Source organism: Suricata suricatta, chromosome 8, assembly GCF_006229205.1.
Source record: "Suricata suricatta isolate VVHF042 chromosome 8, meerkat_22Aug2017_6uvM2_HiC, whole genome shotgun sequence".
NCBI lineage: Eukaryota > Metazoa > Chordata > Mammalia > Carnivora > Herpestidae > Suricata > Suricata suricatta.
The window spans coordinates 101,289-126,456 of record NC_043707.1 but is presented as its reverse complement, the minus strand read 5'-3'; the positions used below and the strand labels follow the sequence as shown (position 1 = coordinate 126,456).

Here is a 25,168-nt window from a genome sequence, read left to right as displayed (position 1 = left end):
AGAGGGGAGAGGGCTGTGGGCGCGGGGTCTCTTATCAGGCCCAGTGGTGGTCATCAGTGGCTGGTGGGACAGCTGGGGTGAGGGGCTATCGCTCCATTCTCCCCCTTGGCCTTGGAGGGGGTGTTGGCTGCAGCCTGACCAGGGAGATAGGGGCCCAGCCTGTGTTTGTAGCCCAGCTGTGACCCTCCTCACCCATTTCAGATTCGCAGAACGGGGGAAACCAGAGCAGTAGCTTAACTCACACGGGCCTCGGGCCGGAACAGGCCCATGCTGCCTGCTGCGCTCCCAGGCGGGGGCCTGTGGCCGGCCGGGCCTGGCCTCGGGTCAGTCTCCTCTGTCTCTGGCTCTGTGTTCCTGGGTTTCCTCTGAGAAAGCACTGATCTTGTCCACCTAGTGCTGAGGAGCGAGGGACTGGCCGTCTCTCAAGAGCTGGGTGAAGTAGCAGGTTAGCCAAAGAGAATCCCTGTCATGTCCTGTGCTACTGGGGATTGCGCTCCTGCTCACTGTATATCACTGTGACACAATGAGGCAAACAGCCCTTTACACGTTTTAACATAAAACAAAATTAACTTTTTTTCAGTATACTGCTCTGTGAATTTGGACATGCGTGAATTCATCCAGCTCCCTCCACAGTCAGGACGTCGCACAGCTCTGTCACCCCCCAAACTCCCACGTGCTGGCGGCCTTTGCACTAGCCCCCTCCCCCCACCTAATGCTGACAGCCACTGTACTTCTGTCTTTTTCAAGAACAACATAGAATTGACATCTACAGCATGTTATCTTTCAGGACTGGCTACTTTGATGCCGCGTGATACCCTCGATGCCCCTCCATGTTGTCACATGTGGCGGTGGTTCTGCTTACTGCTAGTCGTGCTCCGTGGTAGGGTAGGAGCCCGCTGCGGAGTGTCCCTGGTCCGCTCAGTGGGGGTTTCCTCCCCCGGCACCCCCCCTCCCCTGGGGCCAGTGCCTCTGTGAGCACTCTCATGCGGTCCTCGGTCCTCTCGGGAACACAGGTTTTCCTGTCTCTGCCGTGGTGCTGGGTCCGGGAGCAGGATCGTGGGCTCACGTGCTGCGTGATGTTTCTAAGAAACGACTCAGCTTTTCCAGGGTGGCTGGACCATTTTGTATCCCGGTCAGCCGCGAGGGAGGTTCTAGTCACCGCACACGGTTGCTGGCATCTTTACGCAGGTGTGTGATGACGTGGAGGTGTGGCTGCCCGGTGCCCTGTCCCCAATAACCAGTGATGTGAGGGGTCTGTCCATGTGCTTCTTTGCTGTCTATACGTCTTCTTGGTAAAATATCTGTTCTGGTCTTTTGCCCATTTTTACATTGAGTTTTTATTTTCTTTTTTTAAATGTTTATTTCTTTTTGAGAAGCACAGAGAGGAGCTACTTCCGATTCTGTCTCCCTCTCTCTGCCCCTCCCTTGCTTGTGCTCTGTCAGCCCAGAGCCTGACGTGGGGCTCGAACCCACGGACCATGAGATCCTGACTTGAGCCGAAGTCGGATGCTCAACCAACTGAGCCCCCCAGGCGCCCCAAGTTCTTTATCTTCTAACTGGTGAGCCGAGAGACACATTCTGTGGACGTTCTGGGCGCGGACTTTTGTCACGTGTGTGACTCGTGTACATTTTCTCCTAGTTAGAGGCTTGTCATTGCGTCCTCTCAATGACATCAGGTGGAGAGCAGAAGTTTTAATTTTGATGAAGTTCAACTTATCAAGTTCTTCTTTTTTAATTCATGCTTTTAGCGCCATTCCCAAGAGCACTGTGTCTCATTTCAGGTCACAAAGATTTCATCAATGATTTCTTCTAAAAGTTAATAGTTTATATTTTATATTTAGATCAGTGATGCATTTTGAGATAATTTTTGTGTATGGGTTAGTTTTATGTTAGTTTGAGTTAGGTTTGTTTTGTTTTGTTTTGTTTTGCCTCTGAGTTGTTGCCACACCATTTGTTGAAAAGACTGTACCTCACCCACTGGATTGCCTTCCCATAAGCCTTTCTGAGAAATAAATTTGCCATATTTTTGCAGGTCTCTTACTGGACTCTATTCTGTTCCATTGATCTGAGTCTCTCCTTCACTAAAACCATACTATCTTGATTACTGCCGCTTTATGTTAAGTCTTAAAAAAAAAGATTTTATTTATTTATTTTTAAGTTAATTTACTTATTTTGAGAGAGAAAGAGAGAGATTATGGGAGGGACAGAGAGAGAGAGAGACAGAGAATCCCAACCAGGCTCCACTCTGCCAGCATGGAGCCGGATGTGGGGCTTGCACTCATGCACTGTAAGATAGTGACCCAGCCAGAAGTCAAGAGTTGGTCGCTTAACTAACTGAGCCACCCAGGTGTCCACCTTGTGTTAAGTCTTAACATTAGATACTTTCCAAAGAATGAGAGAAATATTTACAAACCATGTATCTGATAAGGCAATGATTCAAAATATTTTTTAAAAATCATGCAATTCAACAATAAAGAGAGAAATAACTAACTGAAAACTAGGCAAAGGATTCTAATAGACATTTCTCTAAGGTAACAAAAGAGCATATGAAAACATAGTCAACATCATCACTCATTAGGGAAAGGCAAGTCAAAACCAAAAACAGTTACCACTTCACACTCACTAGGATCCTGTAATCAGAAAGAAAAATACCAAGGGGCGCCTGGGTGGCTCAGTCGGTTAAGCTTCTGACTTCGGCTCAGGTCAGATCTCATGTTCGTGGGTTTGAGCCCCGCATCAGGCTCTGTGCTGACAGCTAGCTCAGAGCCTGGAGCCTGCTTCGGGTTCTGTGTCTCCTTCTCTCTCTGCCACTCCCCCCCATGCTCTGTTTCTCTTCGTATCAAAAATAAATAAAACATCAAAAAATTAAAAAAAAAAAAAAAAAGAAAACTACCAAGTGCTGGCTAGGATGCCGAATTGGAATCTTTACATGCTGTTGATGACAATGTAAAATGGCACAGCCACGCTGGAAAACAGCAAGTTCCCCACAAGGTTGAACGTAGGGGTCCCATATGACCAAACTGACTCTTCCACTCCGAGGTACATACCCAAGAGAAATGAAAATGTCAGATTGCACAAGACCTGCTCTGCTCACAGTGGCACTGTTCACAGTAGCCCCAGATGCAAACAACCCCGTGTCCCTCAGCTGGTGTGGGATAATCCGTACAGTGAAATAGTGGTCAGCGCCCCAGGACGCTGAGACCTGCTGGACTCGGCTGAACTCCAAGCCCTGGACTCACTCAGAGCTTGTGTAGTTGAGGCTGAGCCCAGAGGTTCCTGGTCACTCAGCGGAAGCCACGATGGGGTCCACAGACCCTTCCCTGAGAATAGCCCCTGGCTGGCCTGGGCAAGGCAATTAACCTTGTAAACCCCAGTTCCACACTGGCAACCTCTCAGGTGGGGGTAGGAAGAGCCTTTACCTCACTGCTAGGGGGGACAATCTGCCACCATAGGACCTCAGGACATGACACTGTGAATTCAGGGTTATCGCAGTGGCTGTTAGGAGAGGGCGATTCTTTCTGGGCAGGAGCACTGCTGCTGAGAAGGGGGAGGGGGCAAGGCGGGCCGGCGGTGGGGTCTGTGAGCCCTGCCTGGCCCTCTGACAGACAGTGGCGGCTCCACGAGGCCGAACAAGTGGCAAGACTGATAAGCCTCCTGGCCCTGCCCAGAGGGGACCCAGGTTGGGTGCAAGGGATGGAAATTTTGGTTTCCACGAGTCTAGTTTCTTCAAAAATTAGGCTACTCCACAAAGTTATTTAAATTTAAAATGAGGACACAGAGGTGTGGGGTGATAGCAGGGAAGAGTTTGAGTTGAGTTGAGTTCAGTTGAGCTGAGTTTGAGTTTGAGTTTGAGTTTAGCAGGGAAGAGTTTGAAGATGTGAGCAAAGGTTGGCCCTGGGCACATCCTTGTCCAGGGAACTGTGAAGGCCTTGAGGTAGGACCACACTTAGAGACTGTGTGCTCCCAACCCTGTTACGGGGGGAAGGCCCAAACAGGGCCAGCCTACCCTCAGGTCCCTCCAGCTGCTGGATTGTCCAGGAAGTGACAATGAACTCTGACTTCTGTAACAGCCCAGTGAGGCAGACCACTGTGGACAACGAGATGCTGCCGGTGAGGGTGGCGTGGGATTCGGACCTCTGCTCTCTCCAGTCAAGCCCTGGATAGCCCTGCACCTGAGCCTTGCTAGGGCAGCCTGGAAGGCATGCATCCAGGACCTTGTGGCCTGGGTCCTGGTGGTCTCCCTTTACCATTCATGGATCCCAGTGCTCGTGACACGATAGGAAACTAACTATGTAGCCAGAAAAATAAACAACAAATGCTCTTGCGCAAGTTGCCAGCAGGAAGCAGGCCCTGGGGGGGTGAGTGGAGCAGGGTGGTTTCCTCCGAATCTGGGCTTTCCCCCGGAGTTCTGGGGTCATGAGCCTGGCCAGTGGGGCAGCAACATGGTCAGGGAAACTGGAGGCAGGGGGCCTGCAACAGACCTCCCCTGTGGGTACTGGGCAGAATGCCAGGGCCTGTGTGCAGGGGCCCCCATGACCACAGCTGGCCGTTCCCCCGACACCAGGTTCCCTTCACCCTCATCAGTCTCACCTCCTGCTTTTATGCCCTTATTCCATTTCAGGGACATTCCTGGTAACGGTGAGAGAACTCAGCCCTTTTTTTTTTTTTGAGAAAGGGAGAGAGAGAGAGAGAGACTGATAGGAGTGGGAGAGATGCCCAGTTTTAGTATATTCAGAGGATTGTGCCACCATTACCACACCACAATCCATTTTAGAGTGTTTTCACACCCCACACTCTAGCAGCCACACACTCCAATCCCCATGTCTGAACTACCTAGTCTAGTTTCTTTCTCTATAGATATCCTGTTCTGGACATTTCATACGAATGGAATCATACATTTTGTGTGTTTTCAAGGTTTGGTCACATATTGGTACTTCATTCCTTTTTCTGACTGACCACTATTTCACTGTATGGATTATCCCACACCAGCTGAGGGACACGGGGTTGTTCGCATCTGGGGCTACTGTGAACAGTGCTGCTATGAGCAGAGCAGGTCTTGTGCAATCTGACATTTTCATTTCTCTTGGGTATGTACCTCGGAGTGGAAGAGTCAGTTTGGTCATATGGGGCTCCTACGTTCAACCTAGTGGGGAACTTGCTGTTTTCCACAATGGCTGTGTTATTTTACATTGTCATCAACAGCATGTAAAGATTCCAATTTGGCATCCTAGCCAGCACTTGGTATTTTGTCTTTCTGATTATAGGATCCTAGTGGGTGTGAAGTGGCACCTATTTTTGGTTCTGACTTGCCTTTCTTTAATGAGTAATAACGTTGAGGATTTTTTCATTAGCTTACTGGCTTTTGTCTGTATTCTTCGAAAAAATGTCTATTAAAATCCTTTGCCCATTTTTCTTTTCCTTTTTTTTTTTTTTAAGCTTAATTTTAGCAATACCTACACCCAACATGGTCTCACACTCAGGACTCAGATCAAGAGTCACACACTACCTGCTGATCCAGCCAGGTGCCTCTACGCCCATTTTTCAATTGGGAGTCTTTATTGTTGAGTTGTAAGCTGTTGTTTTTTTAATATTCTGGATACCATTCCCTTATATGATTTGCCAATATTTTCTCTCATTCTGTGGGTGCTCTTTTTGCTTTCTTTGGTGGTGCCCTTTGAAGCATAAACATTTTTAATTTGATAAGTCCAATTGATTCTTTCTTTAGTCACTTGTGCATTTTGTGTCTTGTCTAAGAAACCCTTGCCTAGTCCAAGGACAGGAGGGTTTACTCCTACGTTTCCTTGTAAGAGTTTTATACTGTTAGCTGTTATTTAGTCTGTGATCCATGGGAGAGATTTTTTTTTTACTTTCTTCCTTTAGTACTTCATAGTATTAAGTCTGAACTTTCTGTCCAAAGCAAGTGTTAGAGTGAAGAAACCAACATTTTGGGGGCCTGGGTGGCTCAGTCCCTTGAGCATTCCACTCCTGTTATCATCTTGGGTGTGTCTCCCTGTGGTGAGATGGGTTTGGGATTCTCTCCCTCTGCCCTTCTCCCCCTCACGTGATCTCTCTCGCAATTAATTAATTTACTAAGCATAAAAAAAGAGGACGGCAACATTTTGATACAGCTGCCTCGGACCCTAAAGCACACCGCAGCCACTTTCCCGTTCTCGCTGGTGGGCGGACCCCTTCTGCTCTGGATCAACAGGCGGCCTGCAAGGTGCACCCAGCTTTCCCAGAAGGCCTCGCGCCTGCGCAAAGGTCTCCTGCGCCTGCGCACTCGGCCCCCAGTGCGCGCAGGCGCCTTTTGACTGTCGTTTGGCTCTTGCCCTGAGGCCTTGCGAGCTTCGGACGACGCGCCTGGTCCTTCGTGGGTTTGGAAGCTCCCGGCGCTCCGCATTTCTGCGACTTAGGGCGCGTCCTGGTCAAGCCCCCTCAAGCCCCGTCCTGGGAGCCTCCTCCTCAGGCACCCCCACTTCGTCCCAGCCGGTCCTCCTGGGAGCGTCCACCCCGCCTCCGCCCCGGGCCCCCTGGCCCCTCCCGCACCCGGCCCCCATCCCCCATTCCCCATCCCGGTCCCGGCCGGTCCTCCTCGGAGCCCGCACCCCGCCTCCGCCCCGGGCCACTCCGGCCCCTCCCCCACCCGGCCCGTCCTCCTCCGAGCCCCCACCCTGTCCCCGCCCACCGCAGGATGGGCGACAACACCAGCCCCATCAGCGTGATTCTGGTGAGCTCGGGCAGCAGGGGCAATAAACTGCTGTTCAGGTACCCCTTCCAGAGAAGCCAGGAGCACCCGGCGGCCCAGACAAGTAAGTGAGCGCCGGCAGAGGGCCTGGCGCTCCGGGCGTGCGCCCGGCGGCGGGTCGGAGGACGCCCGGGAGGCGGCCCCCCTTCTCCCCGCCCAGCACGGTGACCGGAGTCTTTTCTTTTGCTGATCCTGTAGTCCGTGCCTGCTCGTTACAGAGAATTGGAAAAGTACGGAAAAGTAAAAGCGGAGAAAAAGCACTCCGAATTCAACCTGCCGAAGCCACTATTGCTAACATTCGTCAGTGTCTCCAGCCTTTTTAGAATAGGTAGAGGTGTCGTATGAATGTATTCGGCGTGGAACAAACACCCGAAGTGTCCCCAGTTCTGCCCCTTCCCCATCGCAGGGATAACCCCAGCCGTTCGGGCGGTGGTCCCTTCTGTACAGATAGCGATGCAGAGGAAACTCGTGCGCTGTCTTGGGGATTTTTCCCCGCGTAATCTATTGTTCTGCAGTCGCTGGTTTTTTTTCTTTACTGAAGCATCTTCCTTGAAGAACTTTCCAGTTTATAAAGAGATCACCTTCACTCATACAGCTGCACGTAAGAACATACTAGACATTTAGGTTACTTGCAATTTTTCACTATCACGAATGTGCAGTTCCTAATTTATATTCTGTTTTAAATGTACTTTTAAGTTTGTTAACATGGTACACAGTTTTAAAAGTCCCAAAGGGTATAAATGAAGAAAAGAAAGTTCTTTCCCACCATTGATTCCTAGCCACTCATTCCGCCTAATAGGGGCAGCTGCTGTTACCTTTTTCATGTGCATTTTTCTGGAACCTTCTGTGTAAATATAAGCATATGCACACATGTTTTTTGTTTTCTTTTCTTTTTTTTTTTTTTTTTTTTTTTTTTTTTAGTAATCTCTAAACCCAATGTTGGGCTGGAACTCAGGACACCGAGATTGAGAGGCCCATGTTCTTTGGACTGAGCCAGCCAGGGGCTCCCCGACATTTTAATTTAATTATTTTATCTTATTTTTTAAAGTTTACTTTATTTTGGGGAGAGGGTGGGCAGAGAGAGGGAGAGTGAGAACCCAAGCAGGATCTGCCCTGTCAGCATGGAGCCTGGGGCGGGGCTGGAGCTCATGAAACATGACATCATGACCTCAACCAAAATCAAAGAGTCTATGCTTAACTGACTCAGCCACCCAGGGGCCCCTACATTTTGCATTTTCTAAGCAGAGGTGAACACACTATACACACTTTCCTGCCCTGCTGTGTTCATATTCACTCTACATCTTGGAATTAGGTTCAGAATGGTCAGAATCATGGGCTGAACACACTGTGATTTATTCATTTAGTCCTCTGTTGATAGGCTTTTGACGGATGACACCGGGAATGTCTTCCCTGTGTACATTATCATTTTTCAGGATATAGGGTCACCTCCCCAAAGTGGGATGGTTGGATCCGGAGGACAATGAACATATTCATCTTCAGTAGCTCAGATTTGTCTGTCTTTGTTAATGGAATGGGTGAAAAGTATCTGATAGTGGTTTTTGTGTGCGTTTGTGTCATGGCTGAGAGCATGTTTTCCTCTTTGCAGAGCCGTTTGGGTGTCCTTTGTAGGGAATGACTTACTCCTAACCTTTGCCGAATTTCATCTTGGGTTGATTTTTTCCTTATAGATTCGAAGGGGCTTTTTATTTATTTAGGATAAAAACAGGCCTTTGTCTGCGACCAAGCCATACATTCTTAGTCAGTTTGCTTCTGTGCCGTTCTTGCTGCATAGAATTTTGATTTTTATGGAGTCAAGTTTTCAGTCTGTTCTTTTGGAGTTTCTGAGGTTTGTTAAATGTAGAAAGGCATTCTGTTCTCCAAGAGTAACATATTTATTATCTTTTTGTTTTTAATGTGTTTATCTGGGTATAAGTTGGATGCTCCTGGTAGGAGCTGGTGTCTTCTGCACACTTGCTGAGGTCGCTGTGTGTGCACCTCCAGGAGCCTTGTGGAGCAGGTGCTGTGATGGGTGCAGAAGGGTGCGGGGCTGCAGAGGGGCTGCAGAGGTCCTGGCCCAGGAGCCAGCAAGGCTTTGTCTCCTCCACTGATGGGTGCTGGCGCCTTATCCCGGACTGAGTTCCCTGTTTGCTCGTGACCTTTCGCATCTTTCCCAGCGATGTGGGTTCCACTCTGATGCATTACTGTAACTTTACACTGTGTTATACTTTCAGACAGGATTAGTCATTACTTCTCTTTTTCAGCATCATCTTGGCTGTTCTTGCTTACTGTTCCCCGTGAACATTAGTACTGAATATGCTGGCCCCTCCTCCCAGACCGTTGGTGGTGGTGGTGGGATCATGGCAGCTGTATGGCTTAACTGGAAAGAAATGACATCTTTGTGTTGAGTCCCCCTGCTCAAGAGCATAACATGTTTTCTTTTCATTCTTGTCTCCCTTGCTAGCATTTCTGATTTCCTCATGGACCTCTGGCTTAATGAACTTAAAAAAACCTTTTTTTTTTTTTTTTAGTGTTTATAAGAGAGAGTGTGAGAAGGGAAGGGTCAGAGAAAGAGGGAGGGAGACACAGAATCTGAAGACAGGCTTCAGGCTCTGAGCTGTCAGCACAGAGCCTGACGTGGGACTCGAACCCATGAACCAGGAGATCATGACCTGAGCCAAAGTCAGACGCTTAACCCACTGAGTCACCCAGGTGCCCTGCCCAGAATGAGCTTCTTCAGTTCATTCCAAGTTCTTGTAACTGTATTACTCTGGTAAGGTCTGTGAGTGATATTGGTATATGGACATTTAAAAATTCTTTCTTTAGCCTATGCTTTTTCCAACCTAGTTGTCATATACTGAGAGTGTGTATGTGTGTGTGTGTGTGTGTGTGTGTGTGTATGAGAGAGAGAGGTCTTTTTTTTCTTTCTTAACATAATAGTAGCAAGAACATTTCCTATGTTATAATTCCTTGGAAGCCATAACTTTTGAAAAACATTTTTTGTTTTGGTAAAAAATAAAAACATGGGTGCCTTGTGGTTCAGTTTGTTAAGTGTCCAACTCTTGATTGTGGCTCAGATCATGATCTCAGGGTTCATGAGACAAGCCACAGTTGGCTCTGGCCTGCTTGGGAGTCTCTCTCCCTCTCTCTGTCCCTCTCCCTGTGCACACTTTCTCTCCCTCTGTTTCTCAAAATCAATCAATCAATAAATGAACACTTTAAAAAAAGGAGTGATAAATTAAAAAAATATATACATATTATAAAGTTGCCATTTTAGCCATTTTCAAGTTTTCCGTTTGGTCGCATTAGCTTCACTCACCGTGATTAACTCACTGTGTCGTGCCGCTGTCACCATTGTCTCTTTCCAGAAGTTTTCTTCTGCTCAAACTGAAATCAGTAACCATTTAGCAATAACGCACTTTCCTCTGTCCTCAGCTTCTGGTAATCTCGAAACTACGTCCTGTCTCTCTGAGTTTTACCCACTGTGGGTATTTCATACAAGTGTAGTATTTGTCCTTTGGTGTCTGATTTCTTTTACGTAACATAATGTTTTCGAATTCATCGTGTTTTGGCACGTATCGGAACCCCATTCCTTTCTGTGTGTGCGTGTACCCCACGTTCAGAGCCGCAGACTTCCTGCACGTGGACGGACCCTCTGTCCTTAGCTCCTGTCCCCTTCCCGCCCCTGCTCAGGTAAGCCTCGGAGCAGATACGCCGTCAACAGCACCGGAGACCAGGCCGACGACCAGGACGGCGACTCCAGGTAAGGGCTTTACAGCCACTCCTGCCCCACATCCTGTTGACCCAGAGGTTTTCTCCCATGAGAAACTTGGTGTCCTTTTATTGTGTTTGGTGGGTGTTTCCAGTCGTGCAGAACTGGGACCGTGCTGTCGTCTGGGACCCGCTGCGTAGTTTGGTCCGTGTCCCGGCGGCGGGCCGCGCGGTCGCTCAGGGAGCCTGGGAGCAGAGGTGGCTGGAGAGCACGTTCGTCTCCCGTGAGAGCCGCGCGAGAAAAGCAGACCCCGGTGCTGTCCTCAGACTTGACTTCTCACGCATGTGCCCGGAGGTCACACGTAGGTGCTAGGGTGCAGCACGGCCTGTTCACGGGGTGATGTGGGCTGAGAGCCAGGGCTGATGTGGCCCTTGCTCTTTTAGGGCACAGATGAAAGGCAGGTCCCAGTCCTTCCTGGGCTTGCTCCCGCTGCGTGCCCTGGGAAGTGCTGTCGGGGGCAGACATCAGAAATGACCACTTTACCTTCATTTTAAGGCCTAGTAAATGGCACTACAGGCCAAACTGAGGGACGATTATAAATTGCCTTTCCTGGGTGCCTCTGAACACAGCTGGGGCCTGCATGAAGTCAGGGGCTCAGCTGCCCACTGTCCCTTCCTGGGCCTCTGCCGTGGAGCAAGCTAATATTGTCTCCCTTGGGTCCCTTGACAAGACACCACACCGCCATGGTACTGTGCAGGCCCACGGCTGCGGTTTCTGCCCTTTTCTGTGGGGGTGTGCGGGGCCTCTGGCAGGGCCAGTGGCGTCCCTGAGGGGAGCAGGCTTTGGAAGGGAGACCGGCAGGAGAGGGCAGGGGATGTGGGGAACTATTGGACCTCCCATGTTCTGCTCGACGTCGGAGGCCATGGTGATCGCGTCCTCTGAGGTTGGCCGCTTGGAACAAACTCTTGTTTGTTGCTCCTTCTCACGGGGTGGGTGTATTTTGTCCTCCTCCTGTGGCACAGATTCACAGAGCAGAGCTGGCCTCTGCTCTCCCTGGAGCCCCACGTGAGGCCCAGGCTGCTGGAGTCGTCTGTGGGGCTCCCCTAGAGGCTGGCAGCCCCTGCCCCCTGCAGGTACTCTCAGAGGCCTGTAATGGAAGCCTGAGAGAGGCGCCTGGGGGATCAGTCGGTTTAGCATCCGGCTTCAGCTCAGGTCATGATCTCACGGTTCGTGGGTTTGAGCCCCGCTTTGGGCTCTGTGCTGACAGCTAGTTCAGAGCCTGGAGCCTGTTTCCTAATCTGTGTCTCCCTCTCTCTCTGCCCCTCCCCTGCTCACGCTGTCTCTCTCTATCTCTCAAAAATAAATAAAAAACATTAAAAAATTTTTTAATTGGTGCTCGCTTTGGCAGCACATATACTAAAAAGATTTTAATTAAGAAGAGAGACTAAGAATGTTTTTAGGGAATTATTTTACTATTTAGCATAAAGAAGAGGAAGGGCCACGGGAAGGGAGTAAGGCCTTGCAGGTCTGCCAGGGACTCACAGATGTGCTTGTTCACCAAGAAGAGCTGTTCCTCATACTCTGTCTTTCGTTAAATTTTAGAATTCATTTGGTGATTTTAGCACTCCCCACCCGCTGTGTTTTCAGAGATACTGGTTAGTACCTCTGGGCACCCAGCTTTTTTTTTTTTGTCCTGTTGGCTTCCAAAGCCTCTGACGTGTGGGGGAACCCTGTCACGGTCACACGTCTTCCTAAGCAGTACAAGTTAAGGTGCATCAGGCCTCTTCTGTGTGCTCTCCTTGATTGTCTTCTCCAAGGTGCTTTTCTTCTGAAAACAGGAGAACGGTCTTGATCATCGTTCTGCTAGATTGAACCGATGCTAAAGGGCCCTCGTGTAAGGGGGCGTGTGAGGAAGATGTCCGTGGCCTTGGGGAAGCGAGGCTGCAGAGCTGGGCTGCCCAGGGCCCAACTCATCCTTTAATCGACACGAAATGGAATTCAGTTCCTCCATTGTACTCGCTGCATTTTACCTCTCCAGGGCGCCTCGTGGTGACTGTCCTGAGTGGTCCAGGTTTGAGTGTCTCCACCGGTCTAGAAACTTCTGTTGGACAGCACCGGCTTAGAGCGCATGCTGGTTTTATGAGGTGAATCATTAAGTGGGGTGTTTTGGGGTGTAAGAATTAACTGTCAGGTTAAAAAGAAAAACCTTGTATAGACTTGAGTAGGAGGAGAAGAAGAAAATGGATATTCTTCATTATCTTTAAGGTTTGAAATTCAAACTTAGGAAAGTTGTAGTGTTTCTGTTGGTTGGGAGTTAGGGGGGAGGGAGCTTCATAGTGTCAGGTGTCCTGCACCCTGCAGGGCAGAGACCATCACGGGAGGCCCTGGAGAAGCCTGGGGTCAGTCACAGAGGCGCGATCCCCCCAGCGTGGAGTGTTCCAGGCCCTGTCCCAGAGGGAGAAGCTGGAAGCGTGGAGAGGGGTGGACGCACGTCGGAACAGTCAGAATCGCTTGACTTTAGATCTCATCCCAACCTCGGAGCTGTGAGGCCTTCTGCTTCTCGGGTGGCGCGGAGGGCGGCGGGTCAGGCGGCCCCGCTGCCCCCCTCAGGCGTGGCCCCCATCTCTCCAGCCGGTTGGCACGTTCACACCCTCAGCTGGATGGGGCCTCAGCCAGGGGGCTGGAGCGCGTCCCAGCACACAGCTGGGCCCCGGCGCCGATGCACGTGGGGCTCCACCAGCCTCTCCTGACAGCTTTGCTTCTGCTGGCGTGCAGGTGGACATGTGGTAGAAGGGTGCCCTGTGGGGCACCTGGGTGGCCCAGTCGGTTCACCAGCCAACTCCTGATTTGGGCTCAGATCATGATCTCACGGTTTGTGGGATTGAGCCCCACGTTGGCTCTGTACTCATTGTGGAACCTGCTTGGGATTCTCTCTCCCTCTCTCTCTGCCCCTTCCCTGGTCATTCTCTCTTCTCTCTCAAAGATAAATTAAAAAAAAAAAAAAAAAAAAGAATCCATGCCAGTGGGGCCTGACATGTCACCTCCACAGCCCAGGGTGGAAACAGAGCACTGGGGACACTTGGAACCCCACGTGCTTCTTCTCTTTTGAAAGTAGAGGGATTTCGTTGTGACATGTTTGACCATCAAAGATGAAGGTTGTAGGAGTTGCACCAGAGTTTCTAGGGATCCTGACTTTCTGGGTGATCTTGGGAAAGTCCACAAAACATCATACTCCTTCGTACTGTGTAAACTGATGAGCTGAAGTGTGGGAGCTGTTGAGAAAAGGGGCTGTTGGTTGTGTGTTTCTCTCGTGTGGGTCTTTGGCGTGTCTCGGTGAGAGCTTTGGGGAGCAGCAGGCCCCGCAGGGTGGCCGTGGCAGGCTCTTGTCCCTCTGGTGTTGTCTCCACTCTGAGCTCTGGCCTACTGGACTCCTAAACATACTCTCTAAAAACCCAAAGTTTACGGCACAGAGGCCTCACCCTGCACGTGAGCATTTGCTCCAGCCTCCTTGCTGCCGGGGGGCCGCCATCCTGTGCCGGGCAGAGGCACGCTGAGTTTGGGTCTGCAGATGTCCCGGATCTCAAGAGGTGGGGCTGCCGTGTTCAGTGCACCCTACAGTTTTCAGAAGGCTTTTCCCTCTGGGGAGCTCCCTGCATCTTATTGGGGTGGTTTCATCAGAAAGATGAAATGCCTGTGTGCAGGCGTCCAGTGAATGCTGTGGTGGTGGGCCCTGGCCCAGCTCTACCAGCCTTGCTCTGGCTTCTGAACATGGGCACTCAGTTGTGCCCAGGCTCCGTTTACCTGCGGGAATTTGAGCTGTTGCGAGAAAACTGTGGTAAGTCTCCTACTTGGCGAGTGTCTGCATCTTCTTTCCTGTCCGGTAAGTTGCTTAGCCTTGCCCTCAGCAGTTAATGCTTATGGTGGTACTTTTGCTAGACTTCATGCTTGTTGTAATAAAACAGCCTTGTAACTATTCATGATTTTTAAAGTCAGTGTGTTTGTTTGGTCTTGACGGTCCTGTTCCGTTCCAGCGAGCCGTGTTCTCCAGGCGGTGAGCGATCAGTTGCAGGGTAAGCCAGAGGCTCCCCCGCCTTCCTGACTTGGTTCTGCTGCCTTCTCTTCTCGTAACTGTGCTTAGCTCCTGATTGCCCTCGGTGTTGACAAATGACTAACGAGGCACACAGGCTCTGGCTTGGACCTCACCACCTGACCCCCTGGGAGCGCCCCTGCCCTTTCTCCACCTGGACTTACTTAGCTGTTGCACACTGTCCACACTACCTGAGAGGCCGAGGCAGGTCTGGCCGGTGTCAGTGAGGCTCCCGGGGCCAGGCGTGCACACAGACCTCCCCTCCCCCAGGCGGACGCCAGCGGTCCCGTGAAGGTGGCAGGGAGCAGGAACAGGGCCCCTCATCTCAGCCAGCCTCCCGCAAGAGAGGCCTTCGTTTCTCAGAGGCGTGTAGGAGGCCTCTCCCAAGGGCTGGGTGCTGGGTGTGATGCTTGGGCTTAGACGCTGTTGTGTGTGCCCATTGGAGGCAGAAACATTCCCCTGGACTTGATAAGGCACCTCTCCAGGAGGGCGTGGGTGCAGTGGGCCCCCTGTCCCCTTGATGGGGCATGCCCCCTGGGTGCTGGAGGTGCGTGGGATATCTGTGAGCCCCCCCGAAACAGGAGGGGTCAGAGTTGAGTTCCCTTCCGTGGTGCCTCCCCTCTCCCCCCCAATTGTTTTTTTTTTTTTTTTTTTTTTTTTTTTTGCCAAGCCAGAGAAAAAGCCCTGCTCCCGAATATTCCAGCAGGAATGGAAGGTTTTCCCTGTTTTCCAGCTGGGCTGGTTCATCTTATGTGCTTTTATTTTTGGAAACAAATATTGTCACTTGTTTTTGTTTTACTTTGCTATTTGTGTCAGTTCTGTCCCTTGCCCCTAAATGTCACGATGGGCTCTGTGACTTTGCGCATGCCTGTCAGCAGACACAGTACAGAAAGTGGAAGCCACAGCAGTATTTTTTACGATTGTGAACATGTCATTTTGGGCTGCAGTGAGTGGTCTTTGTGCGGCCCAGACCAGCTCAGGCAGGCAAGGGCAGCCGGGCAGCTCCGAGCCGGCCTCCCTGGGGAGGGTGGGGCCATCAGGGCAGCCTGGCTTTCAGCTTCTGCAGCACATGGCTCTCCGCTTGGCTCCTTCTGTTCTGTCCTTTCTGAACCTCGAGAGGGAAGTGCTGTCTATTTGGCTCTTGGAAACATCCCTTTTGGATTTGGGTATTTATAAACGTGAACTGGGCCACTGCTGTTTGCCTCTGAATCGTGAACTGGGCCACTGCTGTTTGCCTCTGAATCTCAGGACTCACCTCACAAGCCAAACTTACGTTCCTCGACTGGTGGCCAAAGGCCGGGGCTGTGGCCTGTCTGTGGCCCTTCATGGCAGAGCAGAGGTTTTTAGTGGAGATCTGTGGGTATCACAAGAAAAAGCGACCCCGCTGGAATGGTAGGAAGTTGTTTTCCTATCCGTTATCACTATCCGTGGAGGGGTAGTGTTTGCTCAGATAAGGTGTGCAGTGTGGGCACTGAATCAGTTACTGGAGCAGAAGTATTGGTTAGGGTTTTAGCGTCAACCCCTCCCTCACTGTCACTCTATTCCTCAGATGGTAGTTACAGGGCAGAGTGAGCCATTTAGAGTTTCTGAAGAAAGCATATAACGCCTCTGGTCTAATACTCTGGAACTTACTGTCTCTGGTTTATTCACTCCAGAGAGCAATACTCCTGGGAAGGAGCAACGTACACTGGGTAGCCAAGGGCTTGAGCTCTGGGTCCTAAGATTCCCAGAATGTTTGTGACAACACTGGTATCAGGAGGCCTGGCTGCACTCCTGACGGTGCAAGAGGCAAGGTAGCCCATTCTGAGCACAGCCCCCGCGTCTGGTTGGCGTGGATACCTGCAGGGCCGTGTTGTCCTGGGGGAAGGCTGGAAGCCGATGTGACCAGCCCCCCCCCCCGCCCCCCACCCCGGCAGTGCTGGGCTCGGCCTGCCTGCTGGGGAGATGCTTGGACAGAGTCCCAGTGCTGCCCATCCCGCTGTGGTCCACGTGCGGGTTGACCACAGCGAGGTTCTTGCCCCAGGCTGGTTCCGGGTTGCCCCTCTAACATTAGACAGGGAGGCCCACTGGGTGTAAGGAGTCCAAAGCGGCCACCCCTTCCTCGAGCATTTTATGTCCCAGTCATGTGCTGTCTCAGAGCTGAGCTGCGGTAGCCCGCAGCTCACCTTTCCTTCTGGAGTGGTGGTGTGAGTTGCCTCCTCCCCCCATTGTGGTTCCTCCAGGAGAGAAGCACCTGGTGTGGCCCCTGAGTCACCATGGCTCCTGCGTGAAGGCCCAGGATGCACATTGCCTGTGTGTCCTCATTGGCCTATTCAGGACCAAACGGTTCTCCCTGCCCAGGGGCAGAGCGTGGCCTTCTGGGAGCTGGAGCGCCTTCCCCAACACAATGTGCCCTTCTGACCTGAATGTTAGAAATGCTTTTTCCAGGTGGAGAAATGCGCACGAGACTTGTCTCCCTTCTGGCTCTGGATCAGATACCGTCTATCACTGTTCCTAGAGCGCAGGCCCCTGGAGCCTGGGCTCTGAGATAAGGCTCTTCGCTGCACCCCAGCACTCTCCTCCCTGTGGTGACTTTCCCTTATCGGGACCCCTTCGGGCAGGAAGGAGCAGGGTTGCCAGTGGGGAGACGTCGGGTACAGATGCATCTTGAAGAGGGCTGCGCTCTGCAGTTTTACAGAGCTCGTGTCCAGATCTGCAGTCAGACTGCAGCCAGTCGCACCTTTCCATGGCATCTAGTCCTGTGCATCCCCACATTCCGGTCACATCATTGGTTCTGCATAGTTTGCACATCTCAGAAGTTTCGGCCCTAGTGAGAGCCCGGATGAGGGGACAGCCGGAGAGCTGTGCTGTGAGGAGGGTGATCAGCACGCTGCAGTTAGTGCCGTCCCTGCACCCTTCACACACGTGGGGGTGGGAGGCCCTGGGGCTTGGGGGCCGCAGCCGGGCACACCTGGGCCGGGGGAGCCCCCCCCCACGTCTGTGAGCCTCACCAAGCGGCCCTTCAGGGCAGTGCCAGCTCCGGCTCTTGTCCTCCCTTAGAAGAAAACTGCATCTCGTTTCTCTCCTGAGTTTCATAGAGCATGCCGAGAGAGGACAGCATGCGCCTGTAGCCTATGCTTCACATGCCTTTTACCTCGTAATTCTAGTGATTTCATGTCCCTGAGCTTGGGGACTGCTTCAGAAGGGGAACTGGCAGAAATCTCCAGGTCAGCAGTGGGGGTAGACGCTCCACACACGGAGCTGCCATGTCCTGAGGCCTCTCCCCTCTGAGGGCAGGTGGGTGTGGTGCTGTGATGCTTTTTTACTTATTTCCACTCTACCTTTTCATAATTTTAAGGTTCTCAGATGTCATTCTGGCAACAATTTTGGCGACCAAGTCTGAAATGTGTGGCCAAAAATTTGAACTGAAGATTGATAACGTGCGGTTTGTTGGGCACCCGACACTACTGCAGCATGCTCTGGGGCAGGTATGGCCTCCCTGGGCAGGCAGGGTTGTCCCTGGGCAGGCAGGGTTGTCCCTGGGCAGGCATGGTTCTCCCTGGGCAGGCAGGGTTGTCCCTGGGCAGGCATGGCCTCCCTGGGCAGGCAAGGTTCTCCCTGGGCAGGCAGGGTTGTCCCTGGGCAGGCATGGCCTCTCTGGGCAGGCATGGCCTCCCTGGACAGGCAGGGTTGTCCCTGGACAGGGATGACCTCCCTGGGTACGCAGGGTTGTCCCTGGGCAGGCAAGGTTCTCCCTGGGCAGGCAGGGTTGTCCCTGGGCAGGCAGGGTTGTCCCTGGGCAGGCATGGTTCTCCCTGGGCAGGCAGGGTTGTCCCTGGGCAGGCATGGTTCTCCCTGGGCAGGCAGGGTTGTCCCTGGGCAGGCAGGGTTCTCCCTGGGCAGGCATGGCCTCCCTGGGCAGGCAAGGTTCTCCCTGGGCAGGCATGGCCTCCCTGGGCAGGCATGGTTCTCCCTGGGCAGGCAGTGTTCTCCCTGGGCAGGCAGGGTTCTCCCTGGGCAGGCATGGCCTCTCTGGGCAGGCATGGCCTCCCTGGGCAGGCAGGGCCCACACTGGCTCTGTGGCCCGCGGCAAGCTGTGGCCCATGCTGGCTCTTGTAAAGACAGCCATTGTGTGGCAGAGCTGACCTGCGGCTGGCCGGCAGCTGCACATGCTCCCCGGCCCCCTCTGTCTCACTTCTTGCCCCTAGCTTTTGCTGTGTGTGCCCTGGGTCTCTCCTGGCGGTGGCCTTCCCCTTTGTAGCTCAGATGTCTGTTTCTAAAGTGGTACAAGTATTTTTTCTTACTATTAAATGATATCATAGCACATATGATTATTAGTTTAGTTCTTACTGTTGTGCTAAACCGTCTACCTACATTATGTGATGAGTGAAATGGTACAGTATTGAGGGGCTGTAACAGGATCCAGTGTACCTTTACCCAAGGGAGTGTGCACACCAGCACCGGCCAGGCAGTCCTTTGTGCTCAGGCAGAATCAGGTCTTTGATACGACAGGATAAGGTTTATCTCCGTTTGTGTGATCCAGAGGTCACAGTCCTCAAATCTTTTCCATGAATAAGCCCATGGATGGAGCTTCTGAGGCAGTTGGGGTGCCAGGATGTGGGGCCATGCGCCAGGCCCCATGTGCAGCCCCTTTCTCCTTACCCAGGTCCCTGCGGACAGGGCTCAGTCCCCACTGATGACCTGTGAGTGACATAGGGGAGGTTTGACAGCTTGTCAGGAATCACCCCCTACAGAACTAGAGTGACAAGCAGGAAAGGGTGAAGGGTCATCCCAGGGAGATGTGCCACCCCCCCCCCAACTCCTGTGCCCCCTGGTGACAACCCTGGTGTCCACCTTGGTGTCTGTGAACAGGACTGGCTGGGTGACAGGGCGGCAGTGTGGTCTGTGCTGGCTCTGAGCACTATCCTGTCTCTTAATCGTCCTGAGTGGTTGCCACACCTGGCCGAGGCAGCCTGGGGGGAACCGGGGGATGCTGGAAACACCGCTGAGTGACGGAGCATCTTGGCAGAGAAGCTCCCGTCTTCTTGAGCCTCTCCCTGCCCTGTCTCTGACGGACGCCTCCGTTCACTTCCCTCGACTGGGGTAGTCTGGTCACTCCGGGTCCTAGCCCTGACCCGCCCACTCTTGTCTCGGCTGTGTCGCACACTGTCTGGGCCGCCAGTGCTCGCTTATACAGAGACGCCGGTCACTTTTCAAGGACCCTAGGGCTCTGTTTTCCTCTGGGTTGGATAGATTCTGGAACCTTTCCATGCCTGAAGAATAGCACTAGACAAATATTTCTTGGGACATTGTGGCTCTCATTCATTAGAATTGTGTTTCTTCTGCAGGCCTCAAAAACAGATCCGTCTCCGAAGAGGGAAGCTCCCACCATGATTCTTTTTAATGTGGTGTTTGCACTCAGGGTGAGTGAGGGGACGGGTGGTTGGTGAGCAGGGTGGGCAGGGAGGACGCTCGGGCCGAGCAGTGGCTCACTGCCGGCGCGTCATGGGCCCAGAGCCCGACCGCTGAGCTGCCCAGCTGCTGCAGGCACCTCCTGGGCTGCGGCGGAGTCTGCCCTTACCACCTCCCCTCTTTTTTTCTTTAATAAAATACACATCACACACAGTTTAACCCTTTAACCCTTTAAAAGTGGAGTGGAGTGGCATCTAGTAACCATGTCAGTTCCAGAATGTTCTCATCGCCCCCATAGGAGAACAGTTACTTCCTGTTTTCTCTCCTCTCTCAGCTCCTGGAGACCACCGGTCTGCTTTCTGTCTCTGGGGATGTACGTATTCTGCATGTACACATAAATTGGATCCTACAACATGTGACCTTTGCTGTCTGGCTTCTCTCACTTAGCGTGGTGATTTTTGAGGTTCACCCATGTGGTCCCGTGTATCAGGGTGTTCTTCCTCTTTACGGACAATTCATGTTCTGTAATGTGGGTGAGCCACACTCTGTGCAGTTCGCCTGCTGATGAACGTTTATGTGGTCTCTGCCTTTGGGCCCCTAAGGACAGTATATGTTCAAGGCGCCCGGGTGCCTCCGTCGGTTAAGTGTCCGTCCGACTCCAGCGCAGGACTCTCATGGTTTGTGTGTTCGATCCCTGAATTGGGCTTTCTGCTCTCAGCACAGAGCCCACTTCAGATCCTCTGTCCCCCTCTCTCTCTCTGCCCCTCCCCTGCTCGTTCCCACCCCTCCCTCCCTTCCTTGCTCTCTTTCTCTCAAATAAATAAATGAGTAAATAATAATATATGTTCAATATATATTATGAACGATGTTGTTGCGAACATTTGTGTCCAAATGTTTGTGTGGACACTGTTTTCATTTCCCTTTGGTGCACCGGATGCACCTGGGAGTGAAATTGCAGGGTCACGTCAGAGCTTCTGGAGGGACTCCCGGACTGTTCTCTCTGGTGGTGGTACCATTTTCTCTCCCACCAGCACTGAGTGCAGATTCCAACTGCTATACCTCCTCACCAAAATTGCGATTTTCCTTTTCATATGTATATGTAAGCTGATAGTTTTTTTTTTCAATTTTTTTAATGTTTGTTTATTTTTGAGAGAGAGACAAAGCACAAGCAGGGAGGGACAGAGAGAAAGGGAGACACAGAATCTGAAGCAGGCTCTAGGCTCTGAGCTGTCAGCACAGAGCCTGACACAGGACTTGAACTCATGAACTGTGAGATCATGATCTGAGCTGAAGTCAGATGCTCAACCGACTGAGCCCCCAGGCGCCCCGAAGCTGATAGTTTCGTAAGGCAGCTCCCAGTGTTGTCTAAAGTTGTGTTGGATAAAATTCATTTTCAGTAAAACTGTCAAAATAGAAGAGACCCAAAGAAGCATCCCTGGCTAGAGACTGACTAATATTATGAAAGGACTTTGAATTACCTAGGAAACTTATTTATATTTAGTAACCATTAGATAATGGGATGTCTCTGAAATATCCCACTATCAGTTTTCAGCAGAATATTCAGTAGCTCTTTCTGGCTGGGCACGGGTGATCTGCATCGTGGCTTTTTGCAGAAGTGTCCAGGACAAAGTGACTGGAGCTCAGTGACAAGGAACAGTGTGTACTCTGAAAGCCCTCAGAGTGACAGAAATGACGCTGAGCAGAGAGGGAACCTGTAAAATCGCTTACCGTCCTAAGTCTCCAGGTGCTTTTTTTATGTTGAGTGTTTTGTGTGCGGAGACTATCCCATATTTCCTGCATGAATGGCTCACAACCACACTAGTGTCAGAGAAGAGCTCCTTTTAATGGAGCCTAATTTTTAAAACAAGCCTTCCCTGCTGACAAAGAAGTGCAGGGGCGCCTGGGTGGCTCTGCCCATTGAGCATCTTAGCGGTTTCACCACTTGTGAGTGTGAGCCCCCCATGGGGCTCTGTGCTGACAGTTTGGAGCATGGAGCCTGCTTTGGATTCTGTGTCTCTGTCTCTCTCCGCTCCTCCCCCGCTCTCGCTCGCTCTCCCGCTCTCTCTGTCAAAAACAAAACACTAAAAAAAAGACCTTTGTATTAAGACAAAATGATTGGTTAACAGTAGCTGTCCCTGAGGATGAGGTTCCAAGAGGAGACCTTTATTTTTGTAGTTTTGGCATTTTCAAAGTTAAGTGATACAAAGGTCTGACTTGTGAAATTACATAATGCAGACATCCAGAAAGAGAACTCAAGTAAGAAACAAAAACACAAAAGTCCTGACAAACGCTGGCCACAGTCAGTGCCGATAGTGCCGTGGGACGGGCTGTGAGGAGCAGCCAGCCCACCCTGCGCGTGGTCTCTGGGGGGCGGCCTGTGCAGGCCTGCGCAGCAGAACGGGTGACACCCGTGGATGTGGCAGTTAAGACAAGCGGGTTTTAAAGTTGTATGAAGACTTTTGTAATACAGATTAGGCTGGAGGTGGCGGTGGCCCCTGGAGGTGAGGAGGAGGGAGCCAGGGCCTGCAGAGGGGAGGCTGCTGCGGGTCAGAGCGGCAGGGAGCGCGGCAGTGTGGGGCTTCGTGCAGCGGAGGAAGAGTGGGAGGAATTTAAATAATGTAAAGGGTTGATATTTTAGGATTGGCCAATTTTTTTTTTCCTTTTTAGTAGTCATATAAAAATTTATACCTTTTTTTTTACTTTGAAAAGTTTTAAATGCCAGATTAGTGACCGTAGTTGGATAACCCTCACACACCCGTCTCTGATGTCCCGCAGCCGTCACCAGGCCACCCTGAGGCCACCCTGGCTTCTCCACCCCACCTCGTTGCTCCCGTGTTTCCAGGCAAGTCCCAGACTTCATGTCTGTTCACTTCTATGCACTTGAGCAGCATCTCTCTAAAATACGGACACTTTGCACCTGACACCTTTCACGCCCGACAGAACTTGCCACGGCTCGTTGTCAGCGCACGCGCACTCCATTGACACTCTCCGCAGCAGCCACATTCTTCCAGTTGGCCTGGACCAGGACGAGGACCTGGAGGTCTCTGCCGGCCTAGGACTCCCCTCTCACTTTGTACCCCCGACCTTTCCATGTCGGGATTCATCTCATCGTGTCTGCTCTTCATTCTAGTGTTGCCTGCAAATTAGACTATTGCTCTGAGGCTTCATTACATTTGGGTACATGTTTTTGGGAGCAAGAAAGTCTTACAGGTGATCCCCTAAATTTCCTCCTGTTTCACACCTCCCAAGGGGCAAATGTGTTTCTCAGAGCTCCCACTCAGGGCTGGCACATGCTAGGTGGTGGCGTTCTCAGTGTGGCCACAGCCTTGGGCTCTGCAGGCACCTTGAGTGGCACCCGGCTGTGAAGCCAAACAGGACACCCTGGCACGCCCCATCAGAGCAGGTCACCGGGCCTCGCCTGGGAGAGCACACCCCCTCACGTGCCTGGGAATATGGCACAGGTGGCTGAAAACATGGTGCTGTCCCAGCCAGGGGGCCCTTGAGCATTGGGTCAGGCGCGCAGGTGTGACTTGCTTACGTCTTCAGGGGAATAGCCATGTGCACAGGACTGTTCCCCTTCGTTTTGCTGTGGAGAATATTTTGACACCGATTTTTCTAAAAGTGTGTGTTGTTTTAAAGCAGTTGTCCATTCTTTATAACTAAGCCAGGCCCTCCAGTTCCATGGTCTTGTGGGGAACATTGTTGAGGGGCTGTCCCTGACCGGAAGGGGCAGGGCTGCTGCCCGGTGAGGGGCACAGCCCGAAAGCAGCGTCCAGGCCTCTCCCCAGCACAGGGGTGCCCCCAGGCGTGCGTTTCTCTGCGAACACGAAACCTGCCAGGAGTGCAGAAAATCTCTCCAGGTCCGGGTGATGAAGGTGTTCACTGAGTCTGGGCTGGGCTCCGGTCCTGAAGGCAGGCTGCGGACACCCTGAGGCCAGGGCCCTGCCTGCGAGATAAACAGGTGGGAGGCAGCAGCAGAGGTTTTAATCAGTGGTCCCATGTGTCCCCTTACCTCCTCCCAGCCTCACCCCTAGGATGACTCAGCGGCACCCCCCACGGCCTCCTGAAACACTGAGTCATGCTTGGCCAGTTATCTGCTCTGTGGAGCATCTTCAGAGACCCTGCAGCTGCGGGCTCCACCCTGGCCTGGCTGGGTGTGCCTGCCTGGCCTCACTGCCGAGTCTGATAGGTTCCGGAGGTACCCCAGGGGTGCCAAGGGAGCTTGTGGGGAGGGGGTGGCCTGGACCCTACAGACGGCTTCTGGTAGCCATGCTTATTCGTGCTGGAAAGAGCCTCTTCTCCAGCAGGCGGTGTGTAGGGGACAGTTGGCGTTGTGCTTCTGTTCATTACACTCCCTGTCACCTGTGTGGTCACGTGGCCGGGGCCTGTGCACTGGTGGCCACACGCACAGCTGGGGCGAGTGCTCTGGGGTGGGCTCTATCAACTAATCAGAGAGGGAGGTGCCACTGCTGAGCATTCTCAGGTGGGTCACATGCAGGTGGGGAGTGGGATCTGGGCCTTCGGCTGCCCCAGCGGGCTGCCTCTGTCAGGCCTGGAGCGGATGCCTGATGTGTAGCAGGCCGTCCTGGATGGCCCTGGTGTGGGGCCGTGCAGCACTGGGTCTTGGTCTGCTGATTGGAAATGTCTGTGTCCCTCACCGGCTGGGGGAGCCCACAGGACCATCCTGTGTCACCACAGAGGATGCTGAGTGCAGTGGTGTTTCTTTGGACCGACCCTGGAGGGGACACAGGAAACGGGGCAGCAGTGAATCCGAGGAGCGTCCTTACATGGTTCGCGTCTGCTGTGCACGCGTGCTACCTGAGCACGTGTGCGACCTTCGAGTCACGTGTCCGCCTCTCTCGCAGGCCAATGCAGACCCGTCGGTGATAAACTGTCTGCACAACCTTTCCCGCCGCATCGCCACCGTGCTGCAGCACGAGGAGCGCCGCTGCCAGTACCTGACACGAGAGGCCAAGCTGATCCTGGCGCTGCAGGACGAGGTGTCTGCGGGCGCTGACGGTGAGCGGCTGGAGGCTCCGGGCCTGTGCGGCCTGGCAGGGCCTGGCAGACTCGAGCGGCTCCGGGAGGCCACGTGATCGTCCCCCGGGGGCACAGGAGGGCGCCCCCGGGAACGCAGCTGGAAAGCAGCTCTCCTGCCCTGATGCACTGAAATGGATGTCCTGGCCTGCACTGCCTCCCGCCGCCAGCTGCTGAGGGGGGCTCTTCCTGCAGGCCG

The 25,168-nt window shown here is 52.5% G+C and overlaps 2 protein-coding genes across 8 annotated transcripts in view; one reads left to right on the top strand and one right to left on the bottom strand.

Annotated features, from left to right (window-relative positions):
• The window catches only part of LOC115299545 (hemoglobin subunit zeta-like), a 7,377-nt gene extending 977 nt beyond the window's left edge, over positions 1-6,400 (bottom strand). The window contains exon 1 of the mRNA XM_029948940.1: positions 6,150-6,400. Within this exon, the coding sequence (XP_029804800.1) occupies positions 6,150-6,400 (251 nt within the window). The remainder of the gene's footprint in view (positions 1-6,149) is intronic.
• A 248-nt stretch (positions 6,401-6,648) lies between these two features.
• Positions 6,649-25,168, top strand: part of NPRL3 (NPR3 like, GATOR1 complex subunit) — a 37,355-nt gene continuing 18,835 nt past the window's right edge. For 2 of the 7 annotated variants that reach the window (XM_029950061.1, XM_029950060.1), the window contains exons 1-5: positions 6,649-6,809; positions 10,436-10,505; positions 17,879-18,008; positions 19,869-19,943; positions 24,798-24,951. In XM_029950061.1, coding sequence (XP_029805921.1) covers positions 6,692-6,809; positions 10,436-10,505; positions 17,879-18,008; positions 19,869-19,943; positions 24,798-24,951 — 547 coding nt within the window. In that variant the 5' untranslated portion in view covers positions 6,649-6,691. Of the gene's footprint in view, positions 6,810-6,943; positions 7,074-10,435; positions 10,506-10,608; positions 10,816-12,492; positions 12,599-16,459; positions 17,748-17,878; positions 18,009-19,868; positions 19,944-24,797; positions 24,952-25,168 lie in introns of those variants that run through there. The other 5 variants (XM_029950063.1, XM_029950065.1, XM_029950064.1 and 2 more) reach the window with 5 other exon arrangements.